Source organism: Solea senegalensis, linkage group LG19 (assembly GCF_019176455.1).
Source record: "Solea senegalensis isolate Sse05_10M linkage group LG19, IFAPA_SoseM_1, whole genome shotgun sequence".
In the NCBI taxonomy this organism is placed as follows: Eukaryota; Metazoa; Chordata; class Actinopteri; order Pleuronectiformes; family Soleidae; genus Solea; species Solea senegalensis.
The window spans coordinates 11389438-11407855 of NC_058038.1; the positions used below are offsets into that span (position 1 = coordinate 11389438).

The 18418-nt window shown below is 40.5% G+C and overlaps 1 protein-coding gene across 1 annotated transcript in view; it reads right to left on the bottom strand.

Annotated features, from left to right (window-relative positions):
• crebbpb (CREB binding protein b) overlaps nucleotides 1–18418 on the bottom strand; it is a 34212-nt gene that overhangs the window by 13480 nt on the left and 2314 nt on the right. Inside the window, exons 2-7 of the mRNA XM_044050362.1 lie at nucleotides 10087–10694; nucleotides 6080–6247; nucleotides 3596–3854; nucleotides 2254–2367; nucleotides 255–500; nucleotides 52–151 (exon numbers count right to left, since the gene is read on the bottom strand). Coding sequence (XP_043906297.1) covers nucleotides 52–151; nucleotides 255–500; nucleotides 2254–2367; nucleotides 3596–3854; nucleotides 6080–6247; nucleotides 10087–10694 — 1495 coding nt within the window. The remainder of the gene's footprint in view (nucleotides 1–51; nucleotides 152–254; nucleotides 501–2253; nucleotides 2368–3595; nucleotides 3855–6079; nucleotides 6248–10086; nucleotides 10695–18418) is intronic.

The window sequence follows — 18418 nt, forward strand, 5'->3', positions numbered from 1 at the left end:
TTATCCTTTATTTCAAAGGTCAGATTTTGTGTCAAGGATGAGAGGGCTCACTTGTTGAGTGTGGGGGGTAGAGAGGAGTCGGAGTGCATGCCAGTCTGGTCTGAAGAAGGGACCCCCATGCCTCCTGCCATCTGGTTCATCTGATTAGAACCTGATAAAAACACAATTTCAAGGGTTTAAAAGAAACAATTTAGCAACAGATTTGTTATTACTTCCGCACAATTATTTTAAATTCCACTGAAGTACCATCTTACCTAGAGTGTTCATGTTCCTTAGCTGCTGGTGTTGGGAAGCCTGGGGGTTTTGCTGAGTCGGACCCTGTCCCTGAACCTGACCAGGGGGCTGGTTCCCATACGGCAGGCCCAAGGCAGCATAGGCCCTCTGCATGGAGCTGGGGTCGATGTGTGTGGAAGCGCTGTTGATGGATGTGGCGCTTGACTGGCCAGGTCCAACTGTATTGATGGCATTCTGAAGGCTAGCCCCAGGGGAACCTAGCATGGCTGGAAGAGGATGACAAGATAAACAAAAGGGCTAGGATAATAAAATGAGGCATTTAAAGGTGAACTATGCACAATGTGAATGTGAACAGCAACCTTTAGCATTTATAGCAGTTACTGGCAATACCAATTTGAAACATTAGAGTGTGGGCTGCCACCCACAGGAAGTTTCCGAACACATGGAAACAGTCCTACCGTCTGGATTATTTTTTTAAAAAAACATTTAACCTATTGAGTTAATTTTTGTTAACCAACCCCAGATAGCATTGGGGCAAGTAGCATGTGACACCCTGGATGAGATGATGAAGATAATAGTCATTCATTCATCCATCCATCCATCTTCTATCGCTTTGCGAGGGGTGCTGTACCAATCTCAGCTGACATAGGGTAGGGAGAAAGGCGGGGTACACCCTGGACAGATCGCCAGTCCATCACAGGGACACAGAGACCAACAGCCATCCATGGTCAATTTAGAGTGTCCAATTTGCCTAAAACGCATGTTGCATGTTTTTGTACTGTGGGAGGAATCCGGAGAACCCGCAGAAAACCCCCCCCACACACGGGGAGAACGCGCAAACTCATGCAGAATGGTGAAGATAATAGTGATGATAATTGTCATTTATGTTATAAATATATATATTAAGACTTAACTTGATTTAAATTGCTGAAGCTCCCGGTTTTGTTTCCCTGTCTAGGAGAAAGTGATCCACACCAGAATAGCTGTCTTCAACTTTTCTCCGCTGTCAGCCATTTCAATTTTTTTTTCTCCACAGCAAACCCTTGTTATACTTCTCCTTTGCTAGAGACATTTTTCAGAGCAGTAGTGTGGCTTTTCAAGTTTGGCAAAATCCAGAATTACAGATACATGCCTTCAGCTTACTTATAACCCAGCTGTCGAAGTGCTACAAACTGTTACTGGTTGGGTGGAGCAACAGATCAAAACCAAAACATTGTGCCCCACAAAATTAATTAAAAAATATATAGTGGCTGCACCAATGTATCAGTGGAGCTTTATTTTATTATTATTTATAATGAACGAACCTCAATTAATCTCTCATCATGGATGTTTTAAGACATAATACATATTTTACATATAGCCCGTATAATCCATATTTTATAAAGTTAGAGGAATTACTAATTCTGGTTATAATGTATTAGCATTTTTGCTAAAACATGAAACTAATTAAAATCAAATAACTATTATTAGCAAACAACCATCTTATGTATAACAAATAATGTAGTTGTAATAGTAGACATGTATGTTTTCTGTGCAAGGAAAAAAAAACTCTGAAAAAGAAACTCCAGCCCTGCTCATGCTGTGCATGCTGCCACTGTGGGGGATTTAAACACGTCATAAAGCCTTTTGACCAATCGGAGAGCTTGTAGTCCCAAGACCCTGCCCCCACTGACAGCAGAGCCACAGAGCCCCTCCCCTGGGTGTCACATTACAGGTCCAGCCTTTCTAGAGGAATTCTCTCCTGTTCAAGCTCTCACAGTCAGCGAGCCAGCACAGACCTACAGTGAGGAAATACAACCTGCAGGTGGCACCATTTTATACTACACATGCACTGACTTCAGGCGTGATGCTGAGTGACAGTTGCCTTTCAGTAAGGTTTAGTAGGTTTCAGTAAATATGAACAAATTGAAAAACCCATCACAAATTATACACTAGGTTTTTTTTTTTTAATCTACCCATATGCATTTTATAAGGATATATGAATAAGACATGGGAAGGGGAGCATATAAAGTTACTCACGCTGCTGGTTCCTCTTGTCACTTGCATTTTTTAAAGGCAGGCAGACCGGACAGTCGTGCCTTGTACAGTTCTTCCAGTGGGAGATGATCTGTCTGGATGATGCACAGTGAGCCACTGGGGAAAAAACAACATATGTATTATTAATTTAAAAAAACTATCTAAACACCGGTAAACAAGAAGTGACATTTTTGGTTGGAAGAAGTATTTGAAACTTAATACAGCACAGCTAAAAATTAGATGCTTAATGGATTTTTGAAGGAATAAAGTAAAGCATTTTATCATAACTATTATGGACACATGAAGACAAGGACAACCCCAAAACAAAATTCTTGCAACCATGGCGTTTCATTCAGTGTTTCCCATCGAGGAGCAAAGAAACCAGGCCATATTTAGATTTAAGAAGCTCAGAGAGTTTTTTCTAAACTGATAAAAAAAAAAAAAAATTAGTCAATTATCAAAATGGTTGGCAGTTTATTTAGCAATGGAATATTTATAGATTCATTGCTGAACATGAAGCCCTGATAAATATCAAAGCTCGAAGTTCATAAATCTTGTTTCAGGGCTGCCAAAAGTAAACGTATGTCCACCAAGGTATATGAAAAAATGTAGTACAACCATCGCACAGCTGAGATTACATTTGTTCACTGGTGTTGTCACTGAGACATTTAGAGCTTAGGGAGTCAAGGAGGTAGAATGGCTCAATTCAAGCAGCAAAACAAGAGCCGATGAGAGAACACTGCTTTTGCGCTGTGTTTAATTCAAGTGACTGTACAGCATGGTGCTTTAGTATCAAATCTTCATTGTAAAACAATAGTTAAATATAGTCAACGCTATTTAACCAGGCAAGGTAGTTTTGTGTTATACAAGGATGCAAATATTTTCACATTGTTGAGCAGACACAGCAACATACAGATCAATAAACAATTTTGTTAGGGTATTTTGTTATTCATGGGTAGCTGCTAATTCTCGAATGCAGTCTAGGAAATCTGAACCTGCCAATGCCTTTTATTGTGTATGAAAAGCAACTTGGTCTGTGCCACAATCTCTGGTGCACGCTATAGTTTGTAGATACAGACTTTGGTCCCAATGAAAAAAAAACTTGATTAATAATTAATAATAATATGACATTTGCTATACCTACCTAACTATAACCCATACTGATACAGAGTACTGTATCGTCCCTATCATAGCACAGGCATGCAAAAGCTAAAATGTCACTTCCATATATCTACCACAATGTGGTCACAGGTGCACAGAGTTTAACTGGACTCAACCAGCCAAAATTGTTTGAATCAATGCAACATTTGACCCATTACTCTAAAAAACCCTCAATTCTACTCACCCTGGCAGGACTTGCCAGCCTGGCAGTGGGTCATGTGGTTGAGGACGTTCTTCATGGTGCGGCAGTGTGGCAAAGTGCAGGCCCTCACCTCCCCATTAGCCTGCTCCCGCCGCTGGCACTTATGTGCATGGAGCAGCAGGACCAGCTGCTGCTGAATAAGTTTGCGCTTCTCAGGGTCAGCGGTTGGGCCTGCTGACACTCCCCCAGCCCCAGGGACCATGCCCACTGATGCTACCTGCTGCTGCAGCTGGGTCTGGGACTGAAAAACAATCACAATACAAATACCCTGAATAAGAATTTTTTGCCAACCGTTAGTCTTCATTTACCACCATTAAAATTAATAAGTGCTGCTATTATCGGTGTATTACATACAGCAGACAGTGTTTAGCATGTTGCCTGGAGAGAGACAGCAGAATCAGAATGTGATATGTGATTTAGGGGTTGTACACACAAAAGTTGAGGAGAATAATCTAAAGTTGTTATTGTATTGGCTTTGTACCCGCATAGAACCAGCACATTTAAAAGCTATTTTTGGAAAACGGTTTCCAGGATGGTCAGTAAAACAATCTACCGCTTTATCCTCCACCAGAGGGTCGCGGGGGGTGCTGTGCCAATCTCAGCTACATCGGGCGAAAGGCGGGGTACACCCTGGACAGTTCGCCAGTCCATCGCAGGGCCACACACACCTAGAGACAAACAATCATTCACTCTCACACTCACTCCTATGGTGAATTTAGAGTGTCCAATTGACCTAATCCCCACATAGCATGTTTTTTTTGGACTGTGGGAGGAAGCCGAGAACCCGGAGAGAACCCACACACACACGGGGAGAACATGCAAACTCCATGCAGAAAGGCCCTTGTTCCAACCGGGGCTCGAACCCGGGTCTTCTCGCTGCAAGGCGAGAGTGCTAACCACTATACCACCATGTGGCCGGGTTATAGGATGGTAAAATCTCAAAATGCTACCCTTGTGTTTTCGTATACAAATAATGTGTTACTTTGGGAAAACATTGATCTCATAGTCCAACCTCTCTCTCTTGCACACACGATCACTATCTTTGTCTTCATCTTCTTCTACTTGGAGACTGTTTGGTCTATTCACTTTGATAATTTTGTATGCGACTGTATACACTGTAATGTATACTTATTTGAATAGAGCTTGATTCACATTGTATATATTGCGGATGCTTTATACACATGCTCAACGTGTCCTCTGTTTTTGGTGAATTTCCATAACATTGTTACAGTGTCACATACAGGCCTGGCACATTTACTACGACGTTTTGAGTCATTTTGTGGGGTTTCGTGTGGATGAGACCATTTCTAGAAACAATGACATGTTTCTGGAACAACATAGAAAAAGATTTTTTCTTTTTTAGGTTCTGTTTTTGCAACATTCTATCTATGCTGTATTCTGAATAGTGCAAGTGGTTTATCAGACAGCACTTGCCTTAAGAACAACATATCACACAAAAAAATGTACTTTTATTACAACATAGTTCTGTTAACGAAAGGATTTTTGGTTTAGCTAACATGACAACAAAAAAAAGCAAAAAGCTTAGAAAGTAGAGTAGCAGAGTTTTTTATATCCTACAGAGAAAGATAACAGTTTAGGTCTACATACAGAAAATCATCTCAGGATGAGTGAAGAATCTCAAGGTCCATCTTATCCCAAAGCCAGGACAAGAGGGCACCTCCTCACTCAAAACATAAAACATTCTGAAACTCAGACCTTCCAAAACCTTCCTGAGCTATAGTATATAGGGCAAATAGCCAACCTAATTATAGGAAACACTTACTCCTATAGTTTTTACAGTTCTTTTGTTCTTTTTTCATTAGTACAGTGAATGTGGCAACATACAGACAAGTCCAGTGTTGCTGTTGGATTACTACCCTATGCACTTAATTGCAGTTTGAATACAATTTATTTTAACCTCAATCTGAAGAAAAAAAATTAATAGCATGGTTTTAACCCGTTTTCAATGCCCATCTCGTTTTATGTACATTTACACAGTTAAGACTTAATTTCTTATTCATTACAACTGTATTCACTGATGCACTCATGCTTTACATGCACAACCCAAAGTTGGGTAAAGTTTGTATACTTCTGGACACAGATATGCATCCAGTGTATACAAAATATTGTGTTAGATTTTGAAAATCAACTCTTAACTACTTATATATACACATATTTAGCGTACTTTAATTCCAACCCACAACAAAACTAAAAATAATAAAACAAAGGATGGTTTATGACAGTATGTCGATGTTTTCAATCATTTCTCTGGCATTTTTCAACATTGAAGGCAGAACGTGTACACAAAATTTCAATATCTGCAGACTGTCTTCTAATAGCTGCAGAGAACACATTACATGTGGCAAAAGAAGAAGCATAATCCTTTTAACTTTTAACCTAAAACACAACAGGGACTGCACAAACAGCCACTATTTTATGATGCTTTAAGATGCAAGTGACACTCACCATGTTTGGCACAGTTCCAGCTCCCTTCAGCTCAGCGGGAAATTGAGGCAGGTTGTTTGAAAGAGTTGTCTTGTTCTGGAGTTGTTGGGCATTGACCCCCGCTGCCCCCATCTGCTGAACTCCAGCCTGACCATACTGCTGGCCAAAGGGAGCTCCTGACATTCCCATCTATAGTGAACAGACACGAAAGAAGGTGGTCAGTAGTGAATCATGCAACAGTGAATCTTTCATTTCTTTACCTGTAGACAAAGAGTGTGTGCTAAAGTGTATGGGACAGCTTCAAACACTCAGAATAGCTGTCCTTAATTCTGTGAATAGTTTTTCTTAAGTTGTTATTGTGATCTAGTGCCTTAAGTTCCACACTGAGCAAAAAATGAGGGACTGCTGACAGAAGTACAAAAAAAACTTAAAATTAGGGCATGCAGAAGTATTAAGGTGGCAAATACAAGTGTCCTTGGTTGCACCTTGATCTACGTGTTTCTCTCCCTTTATTTTGCTTTTTTCTTCACAAAAACAGTAACTTAACTAAAATAGTCACTCCTAACCCAGAAAACAGCTAGCCTAGCAACACTGAAGCTAAATACAACATAGGCATTACCACTTGATAGTTATGTGCTTCAGGTTTCAAAGTATTGCCATAATTTGGGGCCAAACAACACACACGCTCTCTCTTTCAGAAAACTCTCAGCATAAAATGTTTCTCATCCATTCAGCTTAGGCATAGGGACCTTGTAATGGTAGGGAAAAACCTTAAGTCCCTTTAAGTGGTCTAAAAAGATAATAGAGAGCTTTCCTGTTGGGTCTTCGAAAAAAAATCAATTGTTCCTCATTTCTCAGCCCTCAGCATGTATCTGTGTACTGACTTCACCCGCCTTCCTCCACAGTGGCCAAAGCAACAGTTTTCCACTGCCAGTAGTGCTTCGGCAGACAGAGCAGTCCCAACCCAGCTGAGCGACAAACAGAGCGAGGCCAGCTTGCTCAACAGCAGAGCAGAGCACTGCACTGTGTGCTGCCTGCCCCTCCCCCCGTTGCACAGAAACACTCAGATGCTTGACTGCTGCTTCCCTCTCATTCACACAGCCTCATCCTACTCTCCCACTTGATGATCTGCTCTTACTACGGTTGAGCGTGACCAGGGTGGAGGAGAGCGCTGTCGCACATGAAGCCTGCAGTGTATCCCAGCCCTTCTGCATGTCCTCTTTTCTCCTCCTCTGTTCGTCTCTCTACCCTGCCTCCCCAACTCAAAAACAACACACAAAGAAGCTCCACTAAACATGACTTACAGCTTCAATTTCAAAAGCCAATAGTATACCAAATATAGACCACACCCTGAAAGATTCATGTATATGCAACAATGTTTGTTAGTGAAGGCCTACTTCCTGTTTCCAGTAGGTGGTGCAATGACTGGCGTTGTAAGTAGTCATCGTAGATGGACTGGCCCTAAACAGAAAATGAAAAAAATGGCAAGCGGAAGCCTCCTGTGTTCTATTCTTGCAAACATACTTTTGGCCACTACCATGGTTGCCACGGTAACCCACATACAGACCAAAGTAAGGTGAGGGTGACGTCTGTCTGGGTGGAAGCCTACCACATGGATAGTGGGAACACAAAATGTGTTTCTAACTATAATTCCTGCAAAATTCATCAAAGCGACTTGAAACTCAGTCCCATCGCCTTTTTCAAAGACCCTAATGTGAACACCAAGTTTGGTGAGTTTTCGTAGATGGCAAGGCACGAAACACACAGGTGATCGAAGCCATCAACAGGGGATGCTATGCTTTATCTCCACAGCAATCTCAAACCATGATGGTTAGATTACTTTTAAGTGCTGGTGTTAACTCATAAGGTGGGTGACTTGTGTGTATCTGCATATGTGCAATGAGGCAAGTAGTTGCTTCTTCCTGAATGTAATGTTAACTTTTGCTTGTTTTCCTGTAACCATAAATAAAAGCTAAAAACCATGTGCATGACACATTTCTAGGGAGTCGGATTCGGACAGCAAAATGCGGCCCATGCAGCATCGTAATGGTGACACTATCTGGATTGCCATTGGTGATGGCTAATTACATCATTCATCTGCCCAACCCTAGTCTTTGCAGTAAGCAGTTAGTGAGCAAATAACATCTTGTTACTTGTATGCGACCAAACAATTTCCTTGCATAAAAACATAGCCCAAAAAGAAACAGATTTTAATCAGCTCATGCAATTTTCCCAACTTGTCCCAGTACAATGGACACTCAACAGTGCCGACTTTTGCAAGTTTTTCACCACTTGCTAACTTCTCATACGTACTCATACGGCAGCTGTCCTAGCTGTTTGACTCTTGGCATATTGATTAGGATGCTGTCTTCAAGTCCGACGTGTCCGTGGAAAACTTTGCAAATAACAGTTGTTTGTGCCTTGTTGTTTGTGGAAATATCAAACCAATGCCATATAAACAGAGGTGGAGTTCTTTTTAGGGAAAAACTTGAAATCCACACTTAGTTCAGTATGACTGGTTAATCGCCTTTCTCTAGGCTGAGCATGAAGCGGAATAGCAAACAGTGTGATTGCAAGAGCATAGAACAGAATGAATAGAATGTGCCCTATAGACGATAATACGATCTCGCTGCTTTGGCAGATCGTCAACACATTAACCCTTCATGATATTATATCGTCATATCGCCCAGTCCTACTCATACGTGGACTTAGATGTGCAACTACATTTAGCCAACTTAGCAGAAATAATAGCACCCCTTAAATATCCAGCAAATATGAAATATCTCAAATTTAGTCCCCCAACCACAGATGAACACATACAGTATATAAAACTCACAACCTGGTTTAAATCTGTCTTTCTTATCCAATCTCCTCCTCCCCAACATTGACCAGGTGTCTTGATATCATGGAAAAAACAATAGTTTCATTATTGCATAAAATTACTCTGTACACACAAAGCATTTAAGTTATATAGTGGCCCCTAAAGGCGCTTTTACACTGTACAGTTCCAGCACGGCTTGACTCTACTCTTTTGGTATCGTTTTCCATTACTACAGTACCTCCTCAACATGGGCGGAGTCATCATGAGTCAGCATGAAACTGCCAATGAGATTTGTTCACAGAATAGTTCAGCACTACCTGCATGACTGGAGCACAGACTCCGTCTGACACAGTCACTAAACTGAAATACGGCAGAGGGGTGGTGATGTGGCTCGCGATTGCCACTTTCGGCAGTGCTGACCCTAAATAAACCAGAGTCCTCTGTTAAATGTTGAGATTTTCAACAACTCGAACTGTGTACTGGAAAAGTGCCACAAGATGCACCCCTAGGCAAGTACGTGCACCCCTAAGGTGTATGTGATGCAAAGGAGGAGCTTGTTTCCTGGGGCCTTTGTTAAAATAGTCATAGTGAGAGCTAGCATACTGATCCTCGGGTGTATTAACCCCTGTACTTACAAGTGGCCAGGCACTATCCTATTGCGATCCAATCACAGAAACACATTTTAATGCCTGGTGTAAAGGGAGCCATTCTCTCAATTTGAGCACTTCAGAGTGAAAATGAAGGTGTTCACATTGAAAGAGAATCAGCGACTATCACTGAAATTTGTTATCATCATGTCAATATTGATCTGATATGAAACTCTATTTGGCCACATTAGACCCCCACAAAGACTGATGCACATGACTGCAGATTCAAGCCCCTCAAATGATTGCCTGCTTCCTCCAGCAGACCCAGAAAAAAATAACTTTGATCAATAAATGACAATTGGGAAAACAAATGAGAAGAAAGCAATAGAGCTTAGTTATGAACATTAATTTTTAAGAATTGGCATAAGTCACGGTATGCTATGGAAGCATAAAGCTCTCTTTCCACGCAAACTGATCCCAGTTTTAATGCAGGGAATAGGGAAATGATGAACTACAACTGATATACAGAAGTTGGTAGTCTGCAGTATGTGCTCAAATTTGTGCTCCATTTTTCATGCCCTGAGCTTCACTTGTGTGCTGCTATGTATTTAGAAACTCACCTTGTTCATGTTTCCTGCTTGCTGAGCATTCAACACATTGTGTGCACCCAACTGTGGCCCTCCTTGGGTGAGAGTCTCTGCCAGCACACTTCCTCCAACAGCAGGTCCAGCACCTACTTGTGTCCCCTGCATACCTTGGCCCTGATACTGCATACCAGGCCCAGGTCTACCCCGGCCTGCTGGTCCAAGAGCCCCGTTCATAACCTGTCCAGTCTGGCTCATGACCCCATGACCCTGCCCACTGTTCAACATGGCCTGGTTGAAAGTCATGCCTGTGGCTCCATTGCCTTGTCCAGCTGCACCTCCTTTCTGGACCTGGGGAGTCTGGTGATTGGGTGAGCCCTGCCCCAGTGGACTTTTACCAAGCACATTGCCTAGCACCATGCCTCCCTGTTGGGGGCTGGCAGAGTTGAGTCCTCCCAAGATTGAAGAACTTCCTGGTCGGAGGAGCTCAGACAGCTGCTTGTGTTTGGCGGCTGCATCAGGAACATTGAGACCAGGACCCCCTCCACCTGGGCCACCGTTAGAGGACATTCCCATTCCAAAGTCTCCATTGGGAATGAGCTCATCGGGAAGGTTGTTTTCCAAGTCAAACAGAGATACAAGATCTAAAAAAGAAAAACAGTTAAGAAAAATTAGCCACTAGACACTGCACAAACTAATCGGACAAATAACGAGATAGAGAATTACAAGGTTGATTCAACTGTTGTTATATTCAAATCAATTAAACTAAAATAACAAAACTTAAGTTAGTTGAAAACGTATTAGGATTTAAAATTCAGTTGCCATTTATTCCTAATATATTTTAGAATTGGTAAAATTAAATTCCTATCAAAGTCATCATGTGTGAATGTATGCCTTACTTTGAAATTCATGTATTGTTTAACAGTTGAGTGGTGTAGCAACTATTTGTAAACCACAAAAATGTTTGGCCCTGTCTGGATCTGATATTAACATTTTGATTAAGAACTAGATACAGACATTAAGGATGGGACATATTTTCCATGTCCACAGTGGTCTACTATGGTTTGCGAGAAGGACGTTTGGTCATTCGTCCAATTCCACGGTGGTCCCCTACAAAAAAAGCTCCAGCTCGAGTCCACATGGATCAGACGAGCCGACTACGCATGCTTTACTTGCTCTGTGTAGCAGAACACTTTCCAGTCCAGTTGGTGGAGCGCTCTTCCATTTAGGTCAAAAGAGCCAACAAGACAGAAACCATGAAAACTTGCCAATAATATCCATCCGCGAACTGCAAGAAAGGGACTACAAGTGGACTGAACAATAAGCAGAGGCGGAACTAGTCGAGCTGGGCTCACACTCAATTTCTGCAACATGTTTATTAAACCACAGCCATTCAGATGAAATTACAAGAAAAACCCTTTGGACAAAACATCATCCCAGAAGCCAAGAAAGCCGTTTTATGCAGATATTGCAGAAATATGTAAGTGAATTAGCTTATTCTTATTCTTGAAGATGAAAGGATGCCTTGTTTGTATGAAATTGGAAAGTTAAGAGCAGAGGGAGGAACAATTTAAGTGTACAAAGTGCTAGAGGGCAGGACTGTCTTGGTTGGCTGAGTGGTATCCACTGCCACCCGTCTTTTTCATCATATCAATCAGTTCCATCTCAGCTGAGAAATTAGAACCAGTCTATTGCCGAGTTCCAGTTACATTGAAACTTGGAACTTGGAGTGACGGCACCTCTGAGTTGACCGCGTTCTGAAGGGGTCAGGAAAAAAAACCATGGACGAAGACTATGATCCAGGCTAACCAGTTTATAAAAACGCTCTACATGTTTTTGCACACACATACAGTGTAGCAAGATGGAATGTAGAAGGATAAAAACAGTATTGTGTACAACTTATTTACTGTGAAACAAATTAAGTAAAAGTAGCAGTGTTTGTACAGGTGGAATCAAACGTAGGGGTTGGTGATGTTGCTCAAACTTTCCGAATAACAAACCAACGTTCCCGCCCACCCAACTGGGAAATTCCGACTTTTGACAACAATTATACATAGCGATTCTTCTGCCAGTGCTTCACCATGCCGGTTAAAAGCAAAATTTTAACAGGCAACTATGGAAAATGCTTAGTCAGGAGTTGGTGATCATACACCCAGTCCGGACAGAGGATGAGAAAAACCTGCTAATTTAGCAGCAGCATTAGAATGGCTGCCCATTTCTTTAAACTGGCACTAAAATGCCACTCAGGTATACAAATGAAAACACACCCGACACTTGCTAGTAGCCACAGAGGCAAACACACTGACTAGAAAACCAACAGCTTATTTGTCTGCCCCTCCTGTCCACACAAAATGCATGCAGCCAATATCACATGATAACCCAAGTGAGATATTTGGCACAGAGAAGACGGTCGACAGTCAGAAATTCTACTGAAGTGTGGATTTTTACTAGGCTATTTTATCAGGCCATCTCAAATTTAAAGGGATAAGTTGCAGTGGCAAACAAACACACATACAGTCATAAACATACTGATATTGTGGGGAGGCACGCAGCAGAAATGCAAACAGTGTGTGAACACCCGCAAGCAGGAGTCACTCACCACAGCCAGGTCTAGCACTCAGTCACAGGTGCTCCACTGCCACAAATTGCTGGCTATTTGTGGGAAACACTGTGATTTGATCTTTTTACTGATACCAGGTCATGATTCAATACAAGTATTTTCTGAGTTAACAGTAGGGCTGCAACGAGTAGTCGACGTTGTTGACAAAATTTAAACTGTCTTGATAATCGTCGCTTTTTCACACTGTGGACTGTGGACATCATTCTTTTTTATACAGAGTGAGGCATCTCCCTTACCACCTATCTCTGCTGGGAGCAACACAGTGAACAGCGGGGGAAGACAGGTAAACATCAGAGCGACATGGCTGCTGCCAATCTAACACCCTCTTGCAGCACAGGTATAATATGAAATACCGGACCCGCCGACTCCGCCCCAAATAAAGCCTTGCTGCACAAAGATGAGCTACATTAAGGCTCGACTCACTTTCCATAAAGTAGCTGACAACCAGCTCTTCAGCTGGAGTAAAAGATCAAGAAGGGGTAAGCTGTGTGACTGCCAGTGAGGAAATGCCCACATCATCTCCAAACCGACACTTGAGATCAGGATATCCCAATAAAGAACTGAAACACATCAACATAAACATCGAAGTGTAGCTGATAGCCTTTGGCTACATATGACAGCTAAATCTACACTGGGCTGGATGTGACACATGGTGATGCTTTTGCTATCTGTCAGTCAACTGGAAAGGCTTTACCAAAAACAAACATGGTTGGTTGAATGAGCTTAACTCAGAAGGACATAATGACAATACAAATTTGTAAACCATTAATGAAGGCAAATACTTGTAGTAATTGAATTATAATTTGAAGCATCTAAAACTCGGCTCTAGACTTATCTTTTTTAATGGTAAGTAAAACACTGTTACAGACACATCGCATCCCACTTTCACAGGGCCTCTGTATGCAATTGGATAGACATACAACCAATCAGACAATGATCCGGAGCATCTCATCAAAAAGGCTTGTCGTGTTCTAGGAGCATTGGCTCTCTAGTAAGAGCTTCCAGCAACATTTGACCGGAGAAGCTCTGTGGAGCAAGTTGCTTAAAATGGAAGCAACCAAATCGAAAGACAGCTGCTTTACGGCGGCTGCCATGTTGGATGTATACAAAATCTAGCAGGTTTTGTATACATCCAACACAGCTATAGTCATTCTTGTTTTAAGCCAGCCTCTAGCACACCAGGGGAAAAAATTTGTTTATAATTGAAATTCTGACGTTGGCCAAAATGGCATCTTTGCTTAACATGTCTGCGGAGCGAAATCAAATCACTGGCAGATCTGGCCCTGGAGTCTCCTCCTCGGTCCAGCAATAGTCCATTACACTTAACACAGCTGACTGTCGATATCAGCTATTACAGTTACAAATTAAGTATTCAACCAAGCCATGTCAAAAATCATGTGTGCCAACATATCAAGTGCAGTGAATTACAGGAGCAGCTGTCTTCCGTTGTTTTAGTATTGGGTTAATAACAGCGTAACTTGTGTTTCTCCTTAACAATCAACTGAAAAAAGATCGACTGATCAGTCAACTACCAAATAACATCAAGATATTGCTGCCCGTATCGCCCACCACTACTATATCAACTGATCATATAGAAATCCTATATGTGCCAACCATGAAATAAATATGCTCAGGAAAAAAGTTCACAACAGTCAAACTCATCCATGTTAAGGCACAAAGTTGCTCTGCAGGTTTGACGAGTGAAGAGGCAGACCCCAGGGATAGTTACTACCAATTACTACGTAGTTTCTACTCAGCTCTGACGGGCACATTTACTAGTCAATGGGTTTGCAGAAGAAAAGCTAAATGTTGGGACAAAAAAATCTTCAACTATCTCCTCAGATGCCTTAACATGGACCACATTAACTTTCATTCAGACCACTGTGTGTTTGAGCTGTAAAGTGTATGCACTGCCAAAGGGTGAATTCACATAAGTCTTGTTTAGTTAAGTTTAACTGAACCCTTGAGGGTTGGGGTGAATGCAGTCGGAAACCTTTGATGCAAACCAAACAACCAGACTCTGCTTACCCTGAAAAATGTACACATTTACAACTTGGAGCAACCTCATCAACTCCAACATGTGGATGTTGAGGTTGCCACATTGCATGTAGAGTGTAGTCATCAACTGATATTGCTAATAATGGCTAGCCCAAGATATGTTTTCATTTCCAATAGGGCTGCACAATATATCACAAATCTATTTATCCATGCCCGGACTTTATTATTCTTCACACACATACACCGTCATAACTCTTCTTACCCACCCTCATTTACTTTCACCATGGTCTTCAAAATAAGAGCCACTGGCTGCAACAACTTTATGGATAAGACTTTTGTTCTTGGTAATAAAAATTGCTTGAAATTGAATTCTTCAAATTTTGTTCCACTTTATTCTCGTCTGATTTTGTTATATTGCATCTTCTTCTTACTGTATCTCTTTGTTTACAATTACGATGTTAACGATATCCTGTGCAATATCGTGCAGCCCTAGTTTACAACTTCTCAACTGGAACGCAGTGAACTTGGGGGTAAAGTCAATCCCAGCAGCATTAGCATTGTTACCACACCTATATGCTCAGGACCCCCTGTCCTAAATGCCTGACCAATAACTGAACAGCATCAACGTGCATGTGACTTTTTCTTTTTTTTTAACCGATAGTCTGCACCACAATGTACATGCAGTACAAATTTAATTTCCCTCTGCAATTATTATCACTTAGAAGATCATACGATACATTTTCAGAGTGTTTCATGGGATTGCATTTGCTAGTGATACACCATTTAGTCACAATTACTTTTTTACACAATGCAAGTTGCTTCATTTATGCAAACGTTTTTAAATTCAGCAAAGTGAGCACAAGATTTTAAGCGCTAGTCTGCCATGACGTTACAGAGAAAACAGCTCAGTGCGACATCATATGTTATCACCTGTCATCGACAGTTTCATCATCATTAGGTGGTTATGGTAGTTGGAAAGTGGAAAATGCTGGCAGACTGTGGTGGCATCTTTTAAGATCCAAGTGTTTTTGGTTTGCATCTAACGAGTACTTTCTTAACTGATTAATCTGTTGATTATTTCCATTGATCAACTAGTTGTTTGGTCCATTCAATGTCAGAAAATGTTGAAAAATGCCGATTAGCGTTTCCCAACATTGAAATGATGACTTTCTTAGAATCTAATATCGCCCACAAGCCAAAGTTACCAAAACCCAATAATGATGGGTTAATAATTTCTTTGTAATATGGAACAAGGAGACCAGATAATGTTCACAATCAAGAGCTTTTATGAATTATAGACCACCCAAACTGATTACATGGTTATCAAAATGATTGTCGATTAATTTAGTAATTGCTTAATAATCGATTAATCTTTGCAGCCCTAGACTGTTCTATAGTAAGCTAGAATGAAAGGTAACTATAAATATTACGAGTTGTAGTTTGTCCAGATGTTTCGTGATACTTTGCTCTTGACCAGTGAAATTATACCAGTTTTGATTCCCATCCCTGTACACAATACACATACATACACACGCATCTCTAATATTGCAGAATGGGTTCTAACATGGATGATGAAAAATATAGAAACCAGTATTTTACTAGTTAAACTGGTACTCAACAGTTGGCAAACTTATTTGTAAGGCTTATAAAATAAACAGCTAAAATAAAAACTATGGCTCATGTGGTAAACGTGAAGGGAGTTCGCGAATATGTTTAGACAAGATTTGATAATTAAAAAAAAACGCCATTTAAAAAGTCAGATTTATAAATGTGATGATGCCAATGAATAACGTTGATAGGGACAAGGAAAGCCCTGTAGATACACTGATCTGTCTTTAACATTATTAAAATGAGTCAGCTATTTCAAATATTGTAGCTGTACAGCAATGCACATACATGTACAAATAACTATATGGGCCATTCTACCGAATTCGTGCAAATTGCTGTCCCACAATAAAAAAACTATTTAACAAAACAATTAAGAATTCAGACCTTCAATATTTACTAAGATTATGTTATGATCTAGGTAAACACAAGACTGTAACTATTTAGTAATTAAGCTAAATATATACAAAATCATCATTTATGCTACCTTCCTAGGTACTTTCTATTGGGAAGTAGTTGTCCCAATCTCTAAGCCCTAAATTTCAATCCATGAAAATAATACTTAAAAGAATTTTGTCATTTTTTCCAATGGTGTATTTTAAAATATATGTTTGGTTTCTTTTAAACAGAATGTAAAACATTTAGTTTCATTTTGAAGTTTTTTTTAAAATTACAAAACATGCTTTAAAAAATGCTGTCCCACACTTTCATGTCACAACCGTAACACGAGTTGTTTTACCTCATGGGTGGAGCCTGGTTTTAGTCACACCCCAGAATTTCTGACCAAGAAATGACACTGCATCCCTGTCCCTCATGGCTGCATGGTGAGATATTACCTCTCATAATTTTTAAGTAAATGGGCTCCAAAGTCTGAAAATCAGCATGTTGCATTAATAATTGTCACAACCGTACACATATTATCTCCAAGTAAATACACTTTTGGGGGCTCAAAACAAAATATTATGTTTTGTTGTGTGTACAACTGTTCAAACATATGTTCCTAGCCAATTACTTGTTAGCATGTTTGAGTTATGCTAGGAATTAGCTAAAAATGTCACAACCGTAACAGTCACAACCGTAACGAATTGTAACGTTACGGTTGTGACATAATCATTATGGTGTACTGTTCCACATATTTAAGGACATTTTTCATCATTATTATTACATTATACTCATTAAACATGATGATAATAATAATAATAATAATAATAATATTGTTATTATATTTGATTTGTAAAGCACATTTCATTTTTAAGAATCTCAGAGTGCTAAATAATGTTTGATATGATAAGGAAAGAAGGAAAGAGAACGAAACTAGAAACAAAAGAAAGGAGGAAAGATCAAATCTATCAGTGATTTATCTGACAGGGAGCAAAGGAAGGTCAGAAGATCATGGCGAAAAAGACAGCAACATCACAGGCTATTGGTGAAAAGTCAAAGAGAGATGGAGAGATTGTGCACAACTTCCACGCCACCTCCCACACCCTCTGCCACACCTTCTCCCATGCCGCCTTACCTTCCACGCACTTCTAGTGAGACTGTTACTCCACACACTTCTAGTGAGACTAATAAGAGACGTTGGAATGCGTGACCACAGAAAAATAAACTTGAATGGAAGAAAGAAAAATATAGAAAACGATGCCATAGATTGTGCGTGAGGCCAGAGAAGTCAAAATGTTCTGCAAGAACAAAAACTCAGAAGGAAGTATGGAAGCACAGAGTTCCTGTGCATAGCAGAAAGACCCTTCTTTTCCATAACACACTCATGCACGATTTGCAGAAAAAAATACAAGTCTGCCAATTATAAAGAGAAACATGGATTAAGAAGCGCATTGACAAGCAGGTTGCTCAGAAAATACAATCTTGTTTCTATGCTCAGAGAAACACTAGGCAGCTCCCACAGGCAGCTCTCAACACGACTGCAGACAACCCACATCTAAAGTTCACCTATGAGAGACATAACATTTGTGTTTGTAAAATTCACATTAAAAGGCAGGTTATGAGTTAATATTAAGCAATAAGGTTGAGGGGATATAATACAACCTTGCAAACAAAATACTGTGGTCACAAGCAAAACAGTGCAGTCACTACCGTAACAGTCACTACCGTAACAGTGCGGTCACTACCGTAACACTGAATGTTTTG